This window comes from Microcebus murinus, chromosome 19 (assembly GCF_040939455.1).
Source record: "Microcebus murinus isolate Inina chromosome 19, M.murinus_Inina_mat1.0, whole genome shotgun sequence".
Classification (NCBI taxonomy): Eukaryota; Metazoa; Chordata; class Mammalia; order Primates; family Cheirogaleidae; genus Microcebus; species Microcebus murinus.
The window spans coordinates 3,829,011-3,852,576 of record NC_134122.1 but is presented as its reverse complement, the minus strand read 5'-3'; the positions used below and the strand labels follow the sequence as shown (position 1 = coordinate 3,852,576).

The window sequence follows — 23,566 nt, the reverse complement described above, 5'->3', positions numbered from 1 at the left end:
TGTCTTGGGACCCGCCAGCTATGGGACAGGGCAAGGGACTGCACTTGTCTGGGCATCAGCCTCCTCATCTGTGACAGGAAAACAGGGGCCAGCCTCACAGTGCCAACGTGAGGCCCCAGCAGGCCGAGCCCGCAGAGCCTGCTGTTACCACCATAACCGCCAACCACAGAGCCTGGGTCTCACAGCTGGGGGACAGCTGTGCTGGAACCAGGTCCCCACATCCCAAAGCCCTCACACTTTCCACACCAAGCCCTAAAGTCCCAGACTCGTGCACCCCAGGGCATAGTTCCTGCTCTTCCTCACTCTCCAGGAAGGAACACAGTGTGGATCCCCAAGAGCAAGTGGCAGGGCACACCCAAGCAGGAGGGCCCAGTGCTCCCGACCCTCTGCCCCCTCAGCCCACAGTGGAAGTACAGGCAGGAGAGCCCTTCACGAGGCCTGGTCACTCTGCACAAAATGCCACATCAGATGGAGGCTTCCAGAGAGGAGGAAAATGCCTGCAGAGAAGGGCTACGGCAACTGCTCGTGGCCATTAGGCCCCTCAGCAGGAGGGCCATGGAGGCAAGTGGGCAGAACCAGGGCTGGGAGTCAGGGGACCTGCCTGGCCTAAATCTGGCTCTGCCATGAACTCACCATGTGACCTTGTACCCCCCCACACACACAGGTGTCCTCACCTATGACTGGGAGTATCTGTTAAGATCAATCCTCCCCAAGCTGCAGGAACTCACTGCAGAACTTGTACAATTACTTAAGTAATTGTGCTTAATATTTTCATCAAAATCGATTCTTACTTAAAGAAATATAAAGAAAGAAACTTTCTATCACTACTAGATTGGGAAAGTATCATTTGACTTAAACAAAGTTACCTTAAAAAAAATACAACGGGCCGGGCGCGGTGGCTCACGCCTGTAATCCTAGCTCTTGGGAGGCCGAGGCGGGTGGATTGCTCAAGGTCAGGAGTTCAAAACCAGCCTGAGCAAGAGCGAGACCCCGTCTCTACTATAAATAGAAAGAAATTGATTGGCCAACTGATATATATATATAAAAAAAATTAGCCGGGCATAGTGGCGCATGCCTGTAGTCCCAGCTACTCGGGAGGCTGAGGCAGAAGGATCACTCGAGCCCAGGAGTTTGAGGTTGCTGTGAGCTAGGGTGACGCCACGGCACTCACTCTAGCCTGGACAACAAAGTGAGACTCTGTCTCAAAAAAAAAAAATAAATTAAAAAAAAAAAAAATACAACGGAGGAGTTGAAGATTAAAATACATGTAGAGGTATATCATATTCATGGATTCAGAGGGTCAGCATTGTAAAGATGGCAATTCTCTCCTCAAATTGATCTACACAGTCAACACAATCCCTATCAAAATCCTAGTAGGCTGTTTTATAGAAATTTACAAGCTAATTGTAAACTTTATATTGAAATGCAAATAACTTAGCACACCCAAAACAATTTTGAAAAAGAACAAAGTTGGAGAACTTATGCCATCTGATTTCATAACTTACTATCAAACTATAGTAAAAAGCCAGCATGGTGCTGGTGTAAGGACAGACCAGGGTTTCTCAATCTAAGTACTGCAGACATTCTAGACCCAATAATTCTTTGTTGGGGAGGCGGCTGCCCTCTGGTCTCTACCAATAAATGCCAGTTATACATATACCCCCAGTTGTGACAATCAAAAATGTCTCCAGACATGGCCAAATGTACCCTGGGGGACAAAAATCACCCTAGTTGAGAACCACTGGGATAGACAATCAACAGAACAGCATGGAGAATCCCAAAATAAATCCTCACACTTATGGTCAACTGATTTTTTTTTTTTTTTTTTGAGACAGAGTCTCACTTTGTTGTCCAGGCTAGAGTGAGTGCCGTGGCGTCAGCCTAGCTCACAGCAACCTCAAACTCCTGGGCTCAAGCGATCCTCCTGCCTCAGCCTCCCGAGTAGCTGGGACTACAGGCATGCGCCACCATGCCTGGCTAATTTTATATATATATATATATATATCAGTTGGCCAATTAATTTCTTTCTATTTATAGTAGAGATGGGGTCTCGCTCTTGCTCAGGCTGGTTTTGAACTCCTGACCTTGAGCAATCCGCCCGCCTCAGCCTCCCAAGAGCTAGGATTACAGGCGTGAGCCACAGCGCCCAGCCGGTCAACTGATTTTTGACAAAAATGCAAAGGCAATTTGATGGGGCAAGGACAGTCTTTGTAGCAAATGATGCTCCAATAACTGAATTCCATATGCAAAAAAATGATCTTAGGCCTGTAATCCTAGCTCTTGGGAGGCCGAGGCGGGCGGATTGCTCAAGGTCAGGAGTTCAAAACCAGCCTGAGCGAGACCCCGTCTCTACTATAAATAGAAAGAAATTAATTGGCCAACTGATATATATATAAAAAATTAGCCGGGCATGGTGGCGCATGCCTGTAGTCCCAGCTACCCGGGAGGCTGAGGCAGGAGGATCACTCGAGCCCAGGAGTTTGAGGTTGCTGTGAGCTAGGCTGACGCCACGGCACTCACTCTAGCCCGGGCAACAAAGCGAGACTCTGTCTCAAAAAAAAAAAAAAAAAAAAAAAAAAAAAAAAAAAAATGATCTTAGATCATTACCATTCATTAAAAAAATTAACTCAAGACACTGGGTGTGGTGGCTCACACCTGTAATCCTAGCACTCTGGGAGGCCAAGGCGGGTGGATTGCTCGAGGTCAGGAGTTCAAAACCAGCCTCAGCAAGAGCGAGACCCCATCTCTACTATAAATAAAAAAGAAATTAATTGGCCAACTAACATATATAGAAAAAATTAGCCGGGCATGGTGGCGCATGCCTGTAGTCCCAACTACTTGGGAGGCTGAGGCAGCAGGATTGCTTGAGACTAGGAGTTTGAGGTTGCTGTGAGCTAGGCTGACGCCATGGCACTCACTCTAGCCTGGGCAACAAAGTGAGACTCTGTCTCAAAAAAAAAAAAAAAAAAAAAAAAAATTAATTCAAAATGGATCACAGTTCTAAATATAAGAGCCAAAACTATAAAACTTCTAGGGAAAAAAATAAGGAGAAAGTCTTTATGAGCTGGGGTTAAGCAAACATTTCTTAAACATAACTCCAAAAATATTATCCACTTTAAAAATAAATTAGGTCAGGCACGGTGCCTCACGCCTATAATCCTAGCACTCTGGGAGGCCGAGACAGAAGGATCATTTGAGTTCAGGAGTTCGAGACCAGCCTGAGCAAGAGGGAAACCCCGTCTCTACTAGAAACAGAAAGAAATTAGCTGAACAACTATAAAAATATATATAGAAAAAATTAGCCAGGCATGGTAGCGCATGCCTGTAGTCCCAGCTACTCGGGAGGCTGAGGCAGGAGGATCACTTGAGCCCAGGAGTTTGAGGTTGAAGTAAGCTAGGCTGACGCCACGGCACTCTATCTGGGGCAACAAGAGTGAGACTCCATCTCCACATAAAAAAAGTAATAAATTAGATTTCATCAAAATTAAAAACTGCTGCTCTTCAAAAGAGACACCATTAAGAAAATTAAAAGACAAGCCAGACTGGGAAAAAATATTTGCACATTACATGGCTGATAAACGAATTATATCCAGAATAAAGAACTCTTACAAAGGGCAATATACATAACCTTAACATTTGTAACCCCACGATATGCTGAAATAAAAAAAAAAAAACCTCTTACAACTCCCTAAGAAGATAATCCGATTTCTAAAAACTGGAAAAAGGCTGGGCGCGGTGGCTCACACCTATGGTGGCTCCCTAGCACTCTGGGAGGCCGAGGGCGGATCGCTCAAAGTCAGGAGTTCAAAACCAGCCTAAGCAAGAGTGAGACCCCATCTCTACTAAAAAATAGAAAGAAATTAATTGGCCAACTAAAAATATGTTAAAAATTAGCCGGGCATGGTGGCGTATGCCTGTAGTCCCAGGTACTCGGGAGGCTGAGGCAGGAGGATCGCTTTAGCCCAGGAGTTTGAGGTTGCTGTGAGCTAGGCTGACACCACAGCACTCTAGCCCGGGCAACAGAGTGAGACTCTGTCTCAAAAATAAAAAAATAAAATAAAAACTGGAAAAAAGACTCAGACATTTCACAGCCAAAAGATATACAAGATAATAAGCACCTGAAAAAATGCTCAACATTATCAGTCATTGGAGAAATGCAAATCACAACCACAGTGAGATACCGCTTCACACTATCTTGGCTATAATCAAAAGGCAGACAAATGTTGCCAAGGATATGGAGAAATTGGACTCCTGATACACTGTTGGTGGGAATTAATGTAAAATCGTGCAGCAACTTGGGAAACAGTTTGGAAGTTACTCAAAAGGTTAAACATACAGTTACCATATGATCTAGCAATTCCATTCTTAGGTATACAGCCAAAAGAAATGAAAATACATATCCATACAAAAAAATTATACAAGAATGCTCATAGGAGCATTATTCATAATTAGCCAAAAAGTGGAAACAACCCAAACGTTTGTTAGTAGAAAGATAATCAAAATGCACTATAACCGCCCAGGCCCGGTGGCTCACGCCTGTAATTCTAGCACTCTGGGAGGCCAAGGCGGGCGGATCGCTCAAGATCAGGAGTTGGAAAAGAGCCTGAGCAAGAGCGAGACCCCATCTCTACTAAAAACAGAAACAAATTAACTGGCCAATTAAAAATATATAGAAAAAAAAAATTAGCCAGGCATGGTGGCACATGCCTGGAGTCCCAGCTACTCGGGAGGCTGAGGCAGAAGGATTGCTTGAGCCCAGGAGTTTGAGGTTGCGGTGAGCTAGGCTGACACCTCGGCACTCTAGCCCAGGCAATGGAGTGAGACTCTGTCTCAAAAAAAAAGCACTATAACCATATAAGAGAAGTACAGATACATGCTGCAATATGGATGAACTTTGAAAACATTATGCTAAGTGAAAGACACCAGGCACAAAAATAGCCTACATGTTGTATGATTCCACTTACATGAAAAGTCCAGAAAAGGAAATTTTTACTTTATTTTCTATTTTTATTTATTTATTTTTAGAGATGGGGTCTCCCTCTGTTACCCAGACTGAGGTACAATGGTGACATAATAGCTCACTGTAGCCTTGAACTCCTAGGCTCAAGTGATCCTCCTGCCTCAGCCTCCCAAATAGCTGGGACTACAGGCATGTGCAACCATGCCCAGGCACAGTTAAATTTTCTTATTTTTGTAGAGGGGTCTCACTATGGTGCCCAGGTTGACCTTGAACTCCTGGGCTCAAATGACCCTCCTGTCTTAGCCTCCCAAGTCGCTGAGATTACAAGCATGAGCCACTGCACCTGGCCAGAAAAGGAAAATTTTAAAGACAGAAAGTGGATCAGTGATGGGCTGGGAGTTGGGGAAGGGACAGGGACTGTCTGCAAACACACACAAAGAAACTTTTGGGAGAGAAAACTCTAAAACAAATTATGAAGATTGCGCAACTCTATAAATTAAAAATCGTCAAATCACGTTTACAATGGATGAGTTGTATGCAACATGAATTATATCTCAATAAAGCTGTTAAAAGTAAAATAAATAGATACCATGAAAACAAAGCTATTGTTATTAAATTCAAGCTGAGCACTGTTGCAGTACATGCTGAAGAAAATTGGACAGTTAGAAAAGTGCTAAAAAAAAAAAAATACTAGCACCCGATGATTCTTTCTCCTTGACATAATCAACAAAATTGAGAAACCTGAAATCTTTTTCACAAAGTGAGTGAATGGTCCATGGGGGCACCCCCTAAAATGCCCCTAAACGTCCCTGCAGTCCCCAGTCCACGCTTGGAGAAACACACTGAAGTACTGCTAAGGCCCCTCCTGCCTGGGACCTATGCTCCCTGACCTCACGGAGTCCTCCTGAGGATTCTGGGAAGCCGGCAGAGCACAAAGGCACAGGACCAGGATCCTGAGGACTGGGAGAGATGAACAAAGAAGGGCCCAAGTATCCAAGAGATCACCCAGAAGGTTGAGGAACAGAAAAGAAAAAAGACTAGCTGCAGAGGACAGCCTTTGGACAGGACAGCAGTGCTGTGGCTGGCAGCATGACTCAAGAGGCCAATGTGTTGCATCACCTGTGGTGCCTGCCAACCAATTAATAGCGGCTGACTGGGGTGCTCTGTGACGGACGCTCAGTGGGAAGCAGTGTCGTGAGTGATCAGCAACATCCGCCACGGTGGAATCCAAAACTGGGCTATATTTGTTATTTTGTCCAAATGCCCAAGTGAAGGGACATCAAGTGTGCTCAGGTCCCAGGTGATAGGAAGTGCCACATTAAACTTTTTGATAACTCTGTCATGCCATTGCTGACTGTTATTAGGGCCTAAGCTAGCCACCTGGTCGCCTTTTTAAGCAATGATAGCAGCTACCATTTGTCAAGGACTTCCTAAGTGCCAAGCACGGCTCTGAGCACTGTACAAAGTATCTGCCCGTTTTAGAGATGAGGAAACTGTGACAGGGGAGGGGGCGTTAAGCAACTTGATGAAGGTCACTCAGCCAGAGACAGCCTGGAAGAACACCAGAGACGGGAGAGGACAACAGCACACAAATGTTACATCCAATCTGGGGATCTCAGCCCTCAGAGCCTCCAGGGTCTGCCCAGGCTGCCCCACTGCTGTGCCTGGGATACAAGCAGGCATGGAGATCTCCCAACTGGCAAGTGCCTTCTGCCCAGCTCCGACTCCATCCCCTTCTGACTGCCCCCAAACTGTGCTAAGTCCCCTCCTCCCTCTTTTATCCCAGCAGCCCCAGGACCCTCACCTTCTTTCACCTTACAAAATCAGGGCAGAGTAGTTTTTCAAACTTCAGTGGACATAAGACTCACCTGGGGAATGGGTTTAAAATGGAAGCTCCCAGGCCCCAGCAGCTCTGAGGCAGGGTCTGGGATGTCTAACAAGCCACCCCACTTGTGGCAACAGGTGGTCCTGGACCACACTCAGAGATCTGGCCTGTGGGTGTCTGAAGACACCTGGGAGGTGAGACATCAGATCAGATGAGAAGCTAGGATCTGAGAACCCCATCTGCATGTCCCCACCATGTCCAAATTCTACCCCCTCCTTCTTCTCCCCTTTCCACCACAACTGATCCCTCGAGGAGGAGACTGGGAATGTGGAGCTAAAAGTTCCCAGACAGGCCAGCTCATGAAGAGAGGCAGGAGAACAGATGGGAACAAGGCTTCTCCGGGAGCCCCACACCTGGTCCCGGCTGTGCTTCCATCCAGCTTAGAGACCTTGTGAAAGTCACTTCCTCCCTGGTGGCTCCAGTCCCTCAGTCATAAAACAGAGACCAGAGAATCCAGTAGATCCTCTCCAGCCATTCTCCTGTTCTCCAGCTTGGCTTCAGGCCCTGTCCTCCCAGCAAGGACCCCAGTCCCTCCCCATCAATTACAATCATCATCTCGGGCCCAGCCCCACTCCTGCCACCCACACACCCGGAGAGTTAAGCCTCTGTCCAGATGGGATGGTAAGTGTCCGGTATTCACACTAAGCCATCACCAAGAAAGCAGAAACCGGCCATGGTGGTGAGGTCAATCCTTGTGACGGTGAACGCTTTCTAAGCACCCACGAAGCACCAGAACTAAGCACCTCGCCGTCCCAGGAGTTTAAACCAGCAGTCTCCCCGGTGTGCAAAGGAGGGAGCCGAGGCACCCGGGGGCGAAGTGACTGGCCCAAGGTCACCCAGCCGGGAAGGTGCAGCGCCCGGCACGGCTCGGGCCAGTCGGTCCAGGGTCCCCAGCCACGCCTCCGGCTCGGGCCGAGGGGCAGCGCGGGGCTTCTGGAAAGGAGCGTGGCAGGGAGGGGACCGAGCGGGGCGCCCCCGCCCCCAACGCCCCAGCCCCCGCCGCCGAGGGCCCCGCGCGGGCGCGCCCCCGTCCCGCCCCCGCGCCTGCGCCCGGGCCCGCGTTCCAGCCCGCGCCTCGCCGTCCGCGCCTGGGGGCCGGGGCCGGGCGCTCACCGGACTTCGGGGGGTAGCGGTAGGCCGAGTTCGCCTGGATGTCGATGTCCTCCACCCCCGCGATGCGGCGGCTCAGGATGGAGCCCATGGTGCGCGGCGCTGCCGGGCCGGGGCCGGGACGGGGGCGGCGGCGGCGGTGCCCTCACGCGGACATGACCCGGACCACACGGACGCTGGTCCACGGCCGCGGCAGCGCCTCGGCTCCGAGCCCCCACCCCCGGCTCGGCCCGGGCCGGACGCCGCGGCGGCCCTCCGCCCCCCGGGCCCGGGGCACGCCGGGAAATGGAGTCCCGGGGCCGCCAAAGGCGCCGGGCGCGGCACGGGGAGCCCGCCGCGGAACTACATTTCCCAGGATGCTCCCCGCCCAGACCCTGACGCGCTGACTCCACTCCGGGAGGGACCAAGTGGACCGAAATCCGGGGAGAAGGACCGCAAATTGTCCTTCCCTCCGCGTTCCAAGCGCAGCACTAACATCTTAACTCCTTAGTCTCTTCATAATCTGTCCATATATAGACAGTGCCAGGGCCCCAACGCCTTCCACCTACCCTCGCTCTGAAATATCTCCCTAGCCACTGTGGTTCCCCCCACTTCCCATGGTTTGCCCCCTGCCCGGACCAGCAGAGGGCACACACTCACCTGCCGGCCCGAAAGAGGGGGTGGGACCCAGGCTCACCTGGAGCGGTGCGCACGGAGGAAGCCAGGCACCTGCTTTAGCCTTTGCCAGCACTCAAGGCCTCTCTCTGGCGCCACGTCCAGAGCAATTGCGTTGAAGACGTAATTTTACAAATTGCCATTGAAGGCAGTAGACCTCTCCCTATTTTACACACAGGGAAACTGAGGCACAAAAGAGGGAGGGCTGCATACAATGTGCTGAAGACAATTTTGCAAGAATTAAGGTCAGGATCAAAACCTGGCCGTTTGCAAGGTATTTCCTGGCTCTCGACTCACACACAACTCTGTAAGCAGGGACCAAGCAGAGGTCGGTTTTTACCTATGTTTCAGTTGAGGAACTGGGATTCCGAGAAGAGTGATTTCTCAAGTCAAGCTTGCTGTACCAAGAAAGCGGTTAGGGAGGGCAGCCGCAGGCCAAGTGCCTCTGATGGTAAATTCACCACGGTCCACGTTAAAATATATTCTACACCTTTTCAGGGGCCAGAATCCAGGATCCAACCTTCCTATTAGGAAGCCAAATGAATAACAGAGATTAGGGACTTGCGTGATTATCAGGAGAGTCCATGTCTTGGGGTGCCTGATTAAATCTCTCTGTCCCCCAACCAAAATCCACATTTACTGAGCACTATCATGTCGTCACGCTTAGGCTTTGCACATACTCTTTCATTTAATTCTCTGACATAGGTTCTATTTTCACTCCCATCTGACAGAAGAAGAAAGTGAGGCTCAGAGAAGTGAAGTATCTCATTCAGATTGCATAGCAGGTAAGTGGTACAGCTGGAATCTGAACTAGGCCACTGCTCTTACCTCTGCACTTTCTGGCTTCCCCAGAGACATGCTCCAATGTGCCAGATTTCAAGTCTCTTACCCCGAAAGGATGGGCCTGAGGACATTCCTATTGAGTGTGATCTCTCTTCCCTTAAATCACATAATGCAGGTACACGGACATACCAATACCCCATTCAATTTACTGCCCTCACTGTTTGTGGAGAGGGAGGGAGAGTCCAGAGGTTCCTGTGGTTCCCACTGAAAAACTGCACTAAGAGCACATGCTCCTTTTGGATCCTGGACCAGAGCAGTTGTTTTCACCTGCTGGATATTTGATTAATTATTCTTCTTAATAGAGCCTTGGATTCGAGGTATCCTCAAAGCCCCTCCAGCAATTTTTCTGTTTATACACACCCAGGTAGAAGACAGGCCCTCCGTGATTTGGTCCAAGTTCCACTAACGACATCTGGGGTGATTCATTTATTTGTTCAGCAAATATTTATCACACAGCTACTATGTGACAGGTGATAAATATTTGCAGGTGATGAACCAGGCAACAGGCATCAAATGGTAGAACCCGCTAGACACCAGGTCTGCAGGATAGTGAGGAAACAGACACTAAAAAGTTTAACAAGTATATAGTGTGTGCTCTGGGGGACTGGACTGAGGTGCTATGAAATAATAGAGAAATACTATTGATAGAGGACTCCGGGAAGGCTTCTTTGAGGAGTTGACAGTTAAGGCAGGAGTTGAAATACAACTAACAACCAACCAGGCAGAATGTGAGGGGCAGGCTGCTCTAGGTTCTACACAGGGGTGAGCACATGAGCAAAAACCCTGAGGCAGGAGAGTACTGAGTATGGCCCAGGAGCTAAAAGGCCAGTGAGCTAGAATCAAGGGAGGGGGAGAGTATAGAATCAGAGGTCAAGAGCAAGGTGGGGGACAGATCTGAAGGCCCCTCAGTAAATACTGGATTCTTTGAAACATAAAGAAAGACCCTGGGGACAGCTCACGGCTTCCTGGTTTGAGTCTCACAAGTCTAGACTTCCTCTCAAGCCTCCTGAGGGGATAGGATCCTGGCCAATTTTTGTGTTCCCCAGTTGGTGTTTCATAAACATGTCGGTGGAAGGGTAGGAGTGAAGAAGAGGAGGCCACGGCATGTCACTGACAGATCATGTGCACTTTGGCAAAGCCCTCAACCTCTCTGGCCCTCAGGGAAGATAAGGGCGCTGGGGGAAATGCCTTCTCCTCCCCTCCCCCCCCATTTACAGTCAGGTCCCATTCCAGCCTGCAAGAAATCCAAAGTCCAATCTCCAGCCAGGCTGATCTTGGCTGAAAACAAAGTTGTTTTTTTGCTTCTGTGTAGCCCCTGGAAAAACAAGCCAGCTGAGGGGGTGAGGCACGGAGACCAGCAAGGTGACCTTTGCCCCCGCCAGTCCCATCTGCCCCACCCCTACCAGCCTACTGGCCTGGGAGATCTCCTTCAGGGCAGGTATCTGGGCAAGCCTGGGCAGGTATCTGAGTGGTACCAGGATGAGGGTGGGAGAAGGAGTAAAGGCACTCCTGCCTCCCTGAACAAGAAAAGCCCTCAGTGGGCCCTGCCAGGACAGTGCCCACCCTCCCTAACCAGAAACACACTCTGCTGGCCCACCAGGTGCCTCTTCTCCACAGGTTCTGAACATCAGGGAATTCCAACCTCAGTTCCTTTATCTGTAAAATGAGGCTTGAGCTCCCCAGAGTGGCCTAAATGGGGGCAAAGGGGTCAGAGTGACGGAACTGGTGTGCTGAGTTCCACACACTTCACAAGCATTAGCCCCCACAGTAGCGCTAGAAGAGCTCAGAGCTCTGGAAGTGAGGAACCGAAGCTCAGAGCTAGAGTAACTTGCTCAACACCACGATCAGTAAACTGTAGAATTAAGACTGACAACCTAGTCTGTCTGACCCCAGAACTTCCCCACCTCTACCATGCTGTGTTGCAGTTCCAATGATAATAATTATAGCAGTCACCATAGTCCAAGCTGCCTTTATTGTGTGCCTAGCCTGCGCTGAGCACTTTACTCACGTTAATTCACAAGTATGATGCTTTGCAAAGGTAAGGGATGTGATTCTCACCAAGAGCAAAAATCTCTTGGCACTATCAGAGTTTACAAAGAAAAAAGCCTGAGTGATACCCATCCAAGCAGGAAAGAGGCTTAAGCAGTATTTCCTGTGGTCAGGTGGCTTCTAACAGGGCTAAGGCACCCGATACTCAGTGATCTCTCCCTGCCCACGGGCCAAGCTCCCAGTTCTAGTCCTCAGAGGTGGATTCCACTGCTCCCTGACTCCCTTCCCTCCTTAACTCCTTCCCACCCTCACCCTCTCAAACCCAGGATGTTTCAGCCCTGTCCTCCAGTTACCCCATTAACGTCTTCCTGCCACCCCATGGGAAAGCCCCAGGTAGGGATGAAGGGCCCGACCTTGGCCCCCTCCCCTTTTCAATCCAATTCCACAGGTAGGGGCACCCTCTCCTGGAGCCAGACACACCCAGAATATCCTCTGATTCGGACTGGACTTCATCACCATCTGGTCCCCACACTGCCACAGCCACAGTACCCCTAATGCGAACTAGGATGGGACCTACTAAAACACTTCGATGGCCCTTAACCCATCCCACGTCTGTGCCTGCTTCCTTAGGGCATTTTCCATATTTGCAGTACTACATTTGTCCTTGGGATTCCTGCCATTCGCTCCCCCAGCGACGATGGCACAGCCACCCACCCCGGTTTTGTTCCCCTGTACTCCCAAGTCAGGTCAGGGCCGGGCACAGAGTAAGGGCCCAACAAATAGTGGCTCGACAAATGGATCTGGGGCCAGGAGGCGCAAGGAACTGGGCCAAGGTCACTCAGAGCAGGAGCAACCCGGCCTTGCCACCCCGAACAGCTCAAAGACACCCCGGGCCCCCCTAGCCAACCCGCGACGTCAACCGGAAGCCACATGTGCGGGGCTGTAAACACAGCCCGCAACGCCCCGCCCCCGCCCGCCACGTGACGCGCCCCCGCCTGAGGACCCAGCGCCCGCCCCCGCCGCCGCCTCATTGGGCGGCCAGCTTTGTTTACCTTATATGGCCAGGTCCTAACACCCTGAGGCTACCCATTGGTCGAGGCGCGGCCTCACTCAGCTGACGTCACCCAGGACAAAACGATGCAAATAAACCAAGGCATTCTGGGAATGGGAGTTCTGGGCCGCTCCGGAACTGGCTCCGCGGGGTCCTAGCGCCCGCCTGTGAAGGCCGGGATTCCCGGCAAAGAGCACGAGAGTTTGCGTGGGAAAGTGGGAGTACTGCCGCGAGCAGGACCCCGAGGCACCCCGAGGACGCCGGCCCGTCCCGGGCGCCATCCTTTCCCGAGACTGTGTGCGGGCCTACTGTGTGGCAGGCCGGGAGCCAGGCTTGGGGAGGGCCCGCACCTCGGGTGGGTGATGCGTGACTAAACTGGGGAGATCCGGGAGGCTGCCTGGAGGCGGTGGCTTGGAACAGAGCTTTGCAGGGCAGACTTACTCATTCCCTGAACTAGAGCTTGCGTGCTGGCGCCCACTGCGCGCCAGGCTCCACGGGAGCGCCTGCTTGCCCCAGCGCGACGCCGAGCGCCGCGGGCCCCGGGGCCCCGGCCTTGGCCCGGCCTCCCCGCCTCCGGGACTACAAGTCCCAGCATGCGCGGCGGCCGGCGCGAGGCGCGGCGCGGTGAGTCAGAGCGCACGGTAAATATTTGTATTAGCCGGAGCCGGCTCGCTAATGGTGGACGCGTGAGGCGCGGCCGGGCGGCGAGGGCGGCCGGAGGGCAGCGGCGGCGCCATGTCCGTGAACATGGACGAGCTCAAGCACCAGGTCATGATCAACCAGTTCGTGCTGACGGCGGGCTGCGCGGCCGACCAGGCGAAGCAGCTGCTGCAGGCGGCCCACTGGCAGTTCGAGGTGCGCGGCCGCGGCCGGGCTGGGCCGGGTGTCCGCGCGGGGCCGCGGGCGGGTGGGCACGTGTGGCCGTGCGCCCTCGGGCCGGCCGCGGCCGCGACCCGCTCTCCCGACAGTGCCGGCGGCGTCCGGGCCCGGGGCTCGCGGCGGGCGGGCGGGTGGGCTGGCTGCGGAAGTGCCGCGGGGCCCCGAGCCCCCGGCGGCCGAGACGGGTCCCCCTTTTGTCCGGGTAACGGCCGAGGCTGGGCGGCGCCGCGGACGGACAGCCTGGCGGGCGGGCGGCCGGAAGGAGGACGCCCCAGGCCGCGGCCGAGCGGGGCCGAGGGCGGGGCCGCCCGCGCGTGGGGCCCGGGGTCGGTGCGCCCCGGGGGGCGGCGGGCGCGTACGCGGACATGTGCACTTGTATTTACGCACGCCCCGCGCCACGGCGTCAGCGGGGCACCCGGGCTGTGTACGTGTGGGCATGTTGGCGCGTGTGTGGACGCGCAGTCCGCCCGCTGCGTCTGGTTCCGCTCAGCGTGTACACATGTGGCTGTTTGCGGGTGGTGCGGGTGCCCAGTACAGGGTGGGCTGTGGGTACACGGAGCGGGCGGGTGGTGGGTTGGGGCCCCACACTACAGCGTGGGGGTGTGCGTGTGTGTACCCCGCTCCAGAGGCGCGCCTGGGGAGTCCACGTGTGTGTCCGGGTGCCCTCGAGGCTGGCAGGGGAATCTGTGCCAGAGAGGTGTACGCGGTTCACTAGCTTTCGGGCTAGCCGGGCAGGAGGTGGGGCTGTTCTAGTCTGGCACCCACTCCCCCAGGCCTACACTGATCCATAGGGCTGTAGTGCCCATGGTGTGTGCTGCCAAGGGGCACCCTGGCCCTTCCTAATTCATAGACCCCAGAAATAACACGGTGGTAATATTTAGGGGTGGGGCCAGACCCTCAGGTGTAGGGTTACGCCATCAGCCAGTCTGGTAGTGTCTGTGCCCAGCTAGGGCCCAGGATCCTGATTTCTCAATGGGGAGCCATCCTAGGGAAGGTGTTTGGGCCTGCAGGAGGGACTGGGAGCCAGAGGGCTCTGGGGCTCAGCCCCCTGGGTATGGGATGGGGATCAGAATGCCCCAAACTTGGGACAGACTGAGGAGGCAGCGGCCCTTCCACTCGGAGGAATCCATCCTTTCCTCCTTGCCCACCGCCTTCCTAGCAGAGATCTTAGTAGCACTGAGCCTGGGCAGTCTTCATCCCAGGAGATGGAGGCTGCTCTTTCTGGTCTCAGTTTCCTCTACTGTACCTGGGGGGCAGAAGTGTGAGTCAGCCTCTAATGGCCAGCTCACAGCCCCCTCCCCCCAGGCAGCCCCACCCTGAGAAGCTCCCAGCTCCCCACCTAACAGCCCTGTTTGTCTCAAGGGCTGGATGTGGCAAAACTTGCAAAACCACATTCGTGGCAGTCTGCTTGAGTCCCGCATCTGCATACGGGTTCCCTCCCTACCTAGGGCAGGGCAGGCAGGTGTCCAGTGGGAAGTGGGCCCTGCCTACAGAACTCAGCCCAGCCATCAGAGCCTGACACCCAGCTGGCACCCAGGCTGTGTCCCTCAGGCGGCCCAGGTGAATCGAAAAGGCAGCTTTGGGCTGGGCGTGGTGGCTTATACCTGTAATCCCAGCACTTTGGGAGGCTGAGGCAGGAAGATTCCTTTGCCTGGGCCCAGAAGTTCGAGGCTGCAGTGAGCTATAATGGAGCCACTGCACTCCAGCCTGGGGAACAGACTCTGTCTCGAAAAAAGAAACCAAAAACCCAGCTTTGAAAATTGAAATGTCTGGGGCACAACTAACCTGGGGGGCTCTGGTGGCCCCCACAGTCAGGAGCCCTATGCCCTCAGCTCATGTAAGGTGGCTATACCTCAGGCTTCTTCATGGGAGTGGGAGAGGGGTTCATCATGGAACCCATCCCCCTCTGTGCTCTCCTACCGCTGCCGGTGTTTCTGGGTCACATTCTCTGTGATTCAGGTGCTAATGGGGGCAGAAGGCTGCAAGGGGAGGGGCCTCCGTCTAGTGGGGGCAGATGTTTCTCAATGGAGAACTCACATGGTGGCCTGTAGAGGGGAGCATCCGGGCTGTCGCCTGGAGCTCCTGGGTGGGGTTTGCAGAGTGGGCCTGGGCTGTGGGGAGCAGCCCCTGCTGCCAGAGGGTCTTGGGGTCAGGGAGGCGCTTAGACAGACACCAGCACTCATGCCTGAGCGCCCCTACTCGTTTGGGGACACCTGGGTAGGGTGTCTCCATCAGGAAATGCCCAGGATAATTTATTTGAATTTACAGAAAAATAAAACCCCCGAGGGCAAGCCCTGGGAGCCTGGCCAGGGTTTCTGAGTGTGTTGGGGCAGGGGAGGGGCCAGTAAGTCACTAACGCAGCCAGGCCTGGGACTTGGCAAGGCCCTCAAGGACCCCTCACACACTTGCAGGGCTCCCTCACCCAGCACTTTGGCAAGAGCAGCCTCATTTCCCTCCGACACCCCCTCTGCAGGGGCCAAGCCAGGACACACCAGATGCCAGCACCTCCCCCCAGGGCCGGGGAACCAGCTGAGCTGACAGGCAGCGCCTGGGCTGGTCTGAGGCCTGGAGTCACTGTCTGGGGTCTTAACCCCACCTTTGCCTTTTGCTGACCAAGTAACCCAGAGCAAATCACTTTGTCCCTCAGTTTCCCTGTCTGTAAAACGGGTGGTGCCAATTCCTGCTCTGGGGTTAATGACGATACATGCTGCCGCTTGATGTGGGCACCTTGCTCAGTGTGGCATGTGGCAGTGGCACGGCTAGTAGCAGGCAGCCAGGGAGCTCTGTGGGAACAGTTGTACGTGGGGTGATGGGCTCAGTCCGGGGGCTGCCTTCCTGCTCCGCCACTTGGAGAGCATCCACGGGAGGCTCAGGTGGGTCAGTGAGTGAGTGGAAAACTCAGACACTCCTATTAATTCTAGGCTCTCCTGGCTGGAATATGGTAATTTTAGGAGGTCACTGTTGCTAAAGAGGGGAATCTGGAAGCCACCTAGTCCAGTCTGTGTTATAGATGGGTAAACTGAGGCCCAGACAGACCACTTAGTTAATCTAAGGCAGAGCTGGGTAGAGAAGTAGGTCTGCACCCTCCAGGCTCAGACTCCTTCCTTAAGGTCCCCCTGGTTCACAGATGAGGAAACAGAAGCTCAGAGAAGAGTCAGGACTTGCCATCTATTGAGGTGGTGACAGAGCCAGGTTAGACTCTGCCGAATCAGAGGTTTAGGTCCAGCTGGGCTACTTAGGAGCCACAGTTTTTCTCATGAGACAGGGTGGGGGCATTCCCTCCCCCATCATGGCGACAATGCCAGGTATGCACAAGGAGTGGGCTCTGCAGGCTGTTGGCAGGTGGCAAGCAGTGAGAGACATGAGGGTCTCCACCACCCATCTGAACTGCCTGAGTGCCCTGGCACCTTCCTGGGCACTGGAGGGTTGGGTGGTGACAGGCACACTTCGGCCCCAGCCCCGTCAACTCACCCTCCTGCTGGGTGATCAGGCTAGGGTTGCACCAAGCCCAGAGGAGCCTGGGAACAGGGCAGCCGTAGGGCTGGCCGGGTCCTGGAGGGTAAGTGTGGGCCTTTCTCCCTGCAGACTGCCCTCAGCGCCTTCTTCCAGGAGACCAATATTCCCTACAGCCACCACCACCACCAGATGGTAAGTGTCCTCTGGAACCCCAAGGGGTCGCTCATGGGGCCCCAGTTCTGGGCTGGGGGGGGGGGAGGCTGAGGCAATTCACACAGCACAACAGCCTTGGCCCAGGTGGAGGTGGTCGCATGGGCCAGACCTGCTTGGAGATGGGCCATCAGGTGTCCGGGCTCAGTGGGCGTCCTGGATTCAGCTCCCGTGGGACCTGGGCAGCACTGGCACAGCCTCGTGGCCCCAGAGCCAGTGTGGACAGAGGCTGTGCCAGAGTGTGGATCTGTAGCCGCCCCCACCCCTGCCAGGGAGGCCGGATCAGCTGCCTCAGTGCCTTTCCTCTGTGAGTCCCTGGGTGGTGGACCGGCCAGCTGGTGGGGCAAGGATGCTGCTCCCGTGGTGCCTGGGGAAGGGACACCGTCTTCCCAATAACGGGCCCGCCATGTGTCACCTCTCCGGAGGCAGTGGGGGACCTGAGGGGGCTCTTGCAGAAAGGGGTGCTCACTCCCTCTCTCCATTCTTCCCCCACAGATGTGCACTCCTGCCAACACCCCTGCCACGCCCCCCAACTTCCCTGACGCCCTCACCATGTTCTCCCGTCTCAAGGCCTCCGAGAGCTTCCACGGTGGCGGCAGTGGCAGCCCGATGGCCGCAACAGCCACCTCGCCCCCACCGCACTTCCCCCATGCCGCCACGGGCAGCTTCGCGGCACCCAGCTGGCCAACTGCGGCCTCGCCCCCTGGGGGCCCACAGCACCACCAGCCACAGCCACCCCTGTGGACTCCGGCACCCCCTTCTCCGGCTTCAGACTGGCCACCCCTGGCCCCCCAACAGGCTGCCTCAGAACCGAGGGCCCACCCTGCCATGGAGGCAGAGAGATAAGGGAGGCCCCTCCCCCCTCCCGGAGGCCAGGACCCCGTGGGGCGGGGGAGAGGACGTCTCCACGGGCCCCCTTCACCCCTTCTCTGTCTGCACCCCTGTTCCCCAGAGCCCTGGAGGGGAGACCGGACTCTAGCCAGGCAGGGGCTGTCTTGTGTCAGCATGCACAGCTGCACGCACACGAGTTCGAAGCACCCAGCACGCTTGGGTTTGGTTCACAGCAGTTTGGGTGCCTGGTGGACAGAACTTCAGAGACCAAACAGCCTTCCCTCGAGGACTCACCTGCCCAGCCCAGCCCAGGGGGTGCTGCCGAGAAGCACCCGGCGGAGACGATGCTGGCTCCTGACTCAGAGCTCCGTGGGGCCGGCAGGCCCAGATCCCCACCCTGGAGGGCGCAGAGCCTTCTCCGCATGTGTGCGTGTCGCTGTGTCTGTATTTATACGTATGTCGCTCTTCAGAACGCAACCTAGCGCATGGGGCAGCTGGACTTTGCATGTTAGAGTGAGCCCCAGGCCCTTACCCGCCGCCCCTCCCAGGGCCCTGCCTCACCCCGCCCCTCGTCAGCCAGCGCTGCCCCTGCAGAGAAAAGGATCATGGGAAACTCCAGGACCCTTCCCACCCACCCCAGCGCCTGCCTGCTGGGGCTGCCTGCATGCCTTCCCAGAGCCCGGGGGCACCGATATCCATTTCTTTTCCCCTTTTAACAAAAGAGAAGAGAATTCCAAACCAGCGCCAGGCTCTGTGGTCTTGCCTGTACCCTAGGCTTTGCTGCCAGCAGGCCTGGTCTCCCAGCTGCACACTGCTGCCTGTTGTGCTCTTTCAAACCACAATGCTCTGGAATCTTCCTGCCTACCCGAGGTTTTTCCCATGAAGTTAGTTTCTGGCCTGTGTTGCCAGATGTCCAGCCTGTGTCCACCTACCCCTACCCCTTAGCTGGACAGGTCTGCCCCCTAGATGGGCGAGCAGGGCCCACAAGTGCCTTCCCCAGTTTCACATCAGGGCCTTTCTTGGTCATGGTTCCTGGGGTGGCTGCAGGCTGGGCCTCTGCCTTAGCCTCCAGCACACATGGCAGGATGGCCCAGGGCCTTTGGGGCCAGGTGGCAGGTTGGACACAGAGGCAGTGGGGCTGAAGAGGGCAGGGCAGCGTCCGGCCTGGCAACCTGGGGAGTAGGCAAGTCCCAGGCTCTGCTGGGGCCACCTTATGAGAAGCCACCCTCAGTCTACACCCTTAGGGGCCTGGGCCCATGGGTTCAGCTTGCAGCTCCTCACAGGCAAAACTCACTTCCCAGTCTACGGTTAGGGTAGCACCGGAGTTTCCCTGTTTCGGGAGGTCGCCCATTTGCCCAGCATCCAGCACTGCCCATCCACCTTTCCTGCTCTCATGCCCAGGATCACCTATGCTTCCTCCCTGCAGTGCCAGCATCTGCCCAGCTGGAACCTGCACAGGCTCTGCTGACAAAGCCCTCCTGGGACAGCTGTTCCCTGGCTGGGTGTCACTGGACTGGCTGTCAGGATCCCTGCTTGAGCTGCTGCTTATGTGCACCTTGACACCCACCTTCTGGGCAGCCCACCCTGGCCGGCCCTCTGTGCCTGGTGTGCTGGTGCAGCAGCAGCAGAGGAGGGAGCAAGCAGGCAGAATGGGGGTGGGGCAGCCCCAGCTTCCATAGCCTTTGCAGCTTCTCTGTTCTTTGGGGTGGAAGAAATTCTCAGGAAACTGCCACAGCTGCCTTCTGTGGTAGGAGAAATGCTTTGCAGACAGGTGTGTTGGGGTGATCTGCTGTGTGGGGTGAGTGCCAGGGCTGTCCCAGCAGGCAGATACAGAGGTGGCTGTACTTAGCAGCTACCCAAGATGGCGCAGGGTCTAGGATTCTGCACAGTGGGAGGCTCTGGAGTGCTAGTTCTGGTTCATTAAACACCAGTGGGCCCTTGGGATGGCCTGTAGTGGACCACACCCTTGCTATTTGAAGTGTGGGTCCTGGCCATGCATGGTGGCTCAAGCCTGTAATCCTAGCACTCTAGGAGGCTGAGGTGGGTGGATTGCTCAAGATCAGGAGTTCGAAACCACCCTGAGCAAGAGCAAGACCCCATCTCTACTAAAAAAATAGAAATGAATTGGCCAACTAAAAATATATAGAAAAAATGAGCCGGGCATGGTGGTGCATGCTTGTAGTCCCAGCTACTCAGGAGGCTGAGGCAGAAGGATTGCTTGAGCCCAGGAGTTTGAGGTTGCTGTGAGCTAGGCTGATGCCACAACTAGCCTGGGCAACAGAGTGAGACTCTGTCAAAAAAAAAAAAACAACTGTGGGTCCTAGGCCAGCAGCATCACCTGGGAGCATGTTAGACACGCAGGACCTCAGACCCCTGAGTCAGACTCTAACAGGAGCCCCTGGTAAAGTTTAGGGAATGTCCTATACAACATCTTTACTAAATGCCAGAGGTGAGGCTGTGCCACCAAGCCTGTCTCTGTGTGCTGGGCCTGGAGGTCTCAGGGGTCACATTAAGGGGGAAGGGACTGAGGTTCCTGTAGGTTCCTTTTTGAACATGGGCACTGTTGACATTTGGGGCTGGATCATCATCCCTGCAGTGGGTGCCATCTTGTGTGTGTAGGATGTCAGCAACACCCATGAACCCTGCACTGCTCACTCGACGCAGTAAGTAGCATCCCCCAGCGGTACCAATAAAAAACGTCTGTTGAGGCCAGGTGTGGTGGCTCACGCCTGTAATCCCAGCACTTTGGGAAACTGAGGTGGGAGGATTGCTTGAGGCCAGGAGTTTGAGACCAGCCTGAGCAACATAACAACCCCATCTCTACAGAAATGTGAAAATTAGCCTAGGCACGTGCCTGTATTCCCAGCTACTCAGGAGGCTAAGGTAGGAAGATCCCTTGAGCGAGGAGTTCATCCTGCAGTGAGTTATAATGGCACCACTGCACTCCAGCCTGGGCATCAGTGAGACCCTTGTCTTAAATGCAGACATTGCTAGTGTCCGCTAGAGGCACGGTGGCCCCCATGGAGCACCCCTGCCCCAATCTTGTGCTCCCCATACCTGGCTGCACAGCACAGCCTCCTGGGAATGAAAAAACAGCAAACCGCAGGTCCCTGGGCCTGGCCGCATCGGCATCTCTGGGGAGGCCCTAATGTGTGGCCGTGAACGCTGCTGGGAGAGATCGTGGTCGATCTCGGACTTCGGTGAAACTCACTTGATGGTACACTTTAGAAAGGTGCACTTTGCAGTGTATCAGTTATGCCTCACAGCTGCAATTAAAAATAGAGCTCCCAGGTGATGCTGACCTAGCAACCCAGCACGTGCCCCCATGGTGACTGGCAGTTACCACCCTCACAGGCCCCAGACTTTGGGTTCCCTGGTGCTTGCTAAACACTCAGGTTCCCAGCCTCCCCTGAGGCAGCAGTTCTCCAGGAGGGTCACAGAATCTGAGTTTTGGTAAGTGCCCCAGGCAAGGTGGGGACCTCTGGAGTGCTCAAGGATGCTTGGGGAGGACAGGGCTGGGGCTGGGGCCTGGGAACTCAGTGTTTCCAGCAGATGCAAAGGCCCTGCCCCGTGTGACTAGAGCCTGTGTCTGGGAGCATCTCGCAGGCGGGGAAGGGGGTCACACAGGCAGGGACTCCCTCAGAGCAGGAGGTGGGCCTACGAAGATCCCATGTGCCCCAGAGCTTGAGTGTGATGCGAAGAGCCTGGAACCTTCAAATGCAAGACTCCAGGAGCCAGTGACAGCTACTACACGTTCAGGTGTGGAACAGCTAAGACACAAAGCTGCTGATGGACTCAGAGGACTGGCTTGTTTACGGGTCTGTCCTGGGAGCTGCCTGAGTGACAAACAGGAAGCCAGCCTTGTCCCTTTAAAGTCCAGCCATAGCTTTTGACCGTTTCCTAAATTCCACTTAAAAAGCACCACTTGCATCCGTGAGGTTGCTCAGCAGCCCGTGGGAATGAGGGCCTGGCCCCGCCAGGTGACAGAGGTGGACGGATGTGCCTTTCTGGCCTGCGGTTTGGGGGAGCACGTTATCTTAGAGGTTTGCAAACCTACAGTGCCCAGTGTGTGCTGTTTGGCTTAAACACAATGTTTACTTTAAAATATGTTTGCTAACATTTTAAAATCCGGAGGGTTGTCTACAGCCATGTCATCCTGAGCTCTCCTGATGTCGTCCGATGTCGGAAGCTAAAATCTGGAGGGTTTATGTGAAAAGCCTTACCTAACCTTGGCAAACTGGAATATCTGGCCCCAATTCCCTCAAAGCCACCACTGGCTGAAGCGGACTGTCCCGCTGGGGACACAGCCTGGCCTACCCCTGCCAGCCCGAGCCCACTGTGCGCCACCAGCCACCAGGGATGTGCGCAAGTCCAGCTCCTGCCTTGGAGGCGGCTGGAGTCTCGGGAGGGGTCTCACTTCTCACCACAGGAGCTGCCGGGTGTGGGCGGGCACCTGGCTGGATGCGGGCGGGTGGGCAGGCAGGGCCCTGTCTACAGACAGCTTTAAAAGAGACAGGCTTGTTCTGTGAGGTTCTCTTGGACGAGAGGGACACTCCAAGAGCCACTGGGTGTCCCCAGGGTCTTTTCCGTGGTCCAGCCAGGGTTCTCTGAGCACACATTGTGGCCAGCGGTGGAGAACCAGGCTGTCCCTGAGGCTGGCTGCAAGGGCGGACCCCAGACATGGGTAGGTGGGGCTGCTGTGGCCCTGGAGGTCTCTGAGGGGCTTTTCACAGCAGTCCTTGGCACCACACAGAGGACAGATGAGTCTTTTGACTGGGGTCTACCTCCCAGCATGGGGTGGCCAAAATGGCGGTCTTTTGAAGCAAGCCTATTTCTAGCTCCTGCATTCAGAAAGGTCTCTGATTTCTAAGCCACAGCTTATAATTGGGCAATGTATGCATTTCAAGTGAGCCTTAAAAGAACACAGCTGTTTTGGGGAGGGGGAGTGCCAAGTCTTTTGGTGGAGGGCAGGAGTTGGGGGACACTGCCAGGGTGACCAAGGCTTGCCTGTGGCACAGCAGGAGGCACTGGGAGCCTGTTGGCGAAGTTCTGCCCTGCATTCTGTGGCTTTTCTCACCTCCTGGGGAGTAACACAGTTGCAGACCCTGGTGACAACACAGCGAGGAAGGGGCAGGGTGGGGAGAGAAACCCTCCTCTGGCAGCTAAGTTTGTGTTTGCAAGGTCTCTGCCTACAGCCCCCAAATCCATGGAGAGTCAGAGGTCAAGCCAGCCAAGATGATGGCGAAGGGGGGTGTGCAGCGCATGGTGATTCCAGGGTCCCTAAGGAGTCCCTGCACGGAAGGCCCTTCCCGCCAGTGCCTGCGCCGCCACCTTCAGCTGTCTGCCTGCGGGCACTGCTGGTGCCTTTTGCTGTCAGTTGCGTTCAGTGACCTGCATCGGTGGGTTAGGGTTAGGGTCCGGGTCCTTTGCCCGCATCGGTGGTTGTGAGCTGCGTGGCGGTGCAGGTGGTCTCCACGCAGCGTGTCCGCTCCAGCAGCACCTGCGCTGGGCCCCTCTGCTCTGCAAGAAGCCTCTCCCCCACCCTGCCTGGTGTCCAAGCAGCCGCTCTCACACCCCTGCCCGCCCGATCCTTTCATCTGTCTGAAAAGTGAATGTCTGATGTCCTGGGAACCCCTCTCACTGCCAGGCAAACCACGACAGCTGGGCAGCCCATTCCGTGTCCAGCCTGGCCTTGCTG

General features: G+C 55.2%; 2 protein-coding genes across 5 annotated transcripts in view; one reads left to right on the top strand and one right to left on the bottom strand.

Annotated features, from left to right (window-relative positions):
• Positions 1 to 12,952, bottom strand: part of MGRN1 (mahogunin ring finger 1) — a 55,304-nt gene extending 42,352 nt beyond the window's left edge. For 2 of the 4 annotated variants that reach the window (XM_012743651.3, XM_012743653.3), the window contains exon 1: positions 7,959 to 8,201. In XM_012743651.3, coding sequence (XP_012599105.1) covers positions 7,959 to 8,046 — 88 coding nt within the window. In that variant the 5' untranslated portion in view covers positions 8,047 to 8,201. Of the gene's footprint in view, positions 1 to 7,958; positions 8,202 to 12,493; positions 12,641 to 12,933 lie in introns of those variants that run through there. The other 2 variants (XM_012743652.3, XM_075995046.1) reach the window with 2 other exon arrangements.
• Positions 12,953 to 13,096: 144 nt separating this feature from the next.
• On the top strand, positions 13,097 to 21,753 carry UBALD1 (UBA like domain containing 1). Its single transcript, XM_012743642.2, has 3 exons — positions 13,097 to 13,347; positions 16,957 to 17,019; positions 17,533 to 21,753. The coding sequence occupies exons 1-3, from the start codon at positions 13,228 to 13,230 to the stop codon at positions 17,881 to 17,883; spliced, it is 534 nt and encodes a 177-aa protein (XP_012599096.1). The 5' UTR covers positions 13,097 to 13,227; the 3' UTR covers positions 17,884 to 21,753.
• Positions 21,754 to 23,566: the final 1,813 nt, after the last annotated feature.

Bases quoted from the DNA above. Each gene is read 5' to 3' on its own strand.
- UBALD1 (XM_012743642.2), top strand. From the start codon at position 13,228: ATGTCCGTGAACATGGACGAGCTCAAGCACCAGGTCATGATCAACCAG. The intron at 13,348-16,956 runs GTGCGCGGCCGC...TTCTCCCTGCAG, and splicing joins CGGCCCACTGGCAGTTCGAG to ACTGCCCTCAGCGCCTTCTT. The intron at 17,020-17,532 runs GTAAGTGTCCTC...CTTCCCCCACAG, and splicing joins GCCACCACCACCACCAGATG to ATGTGCACTCCTGCCAACAC.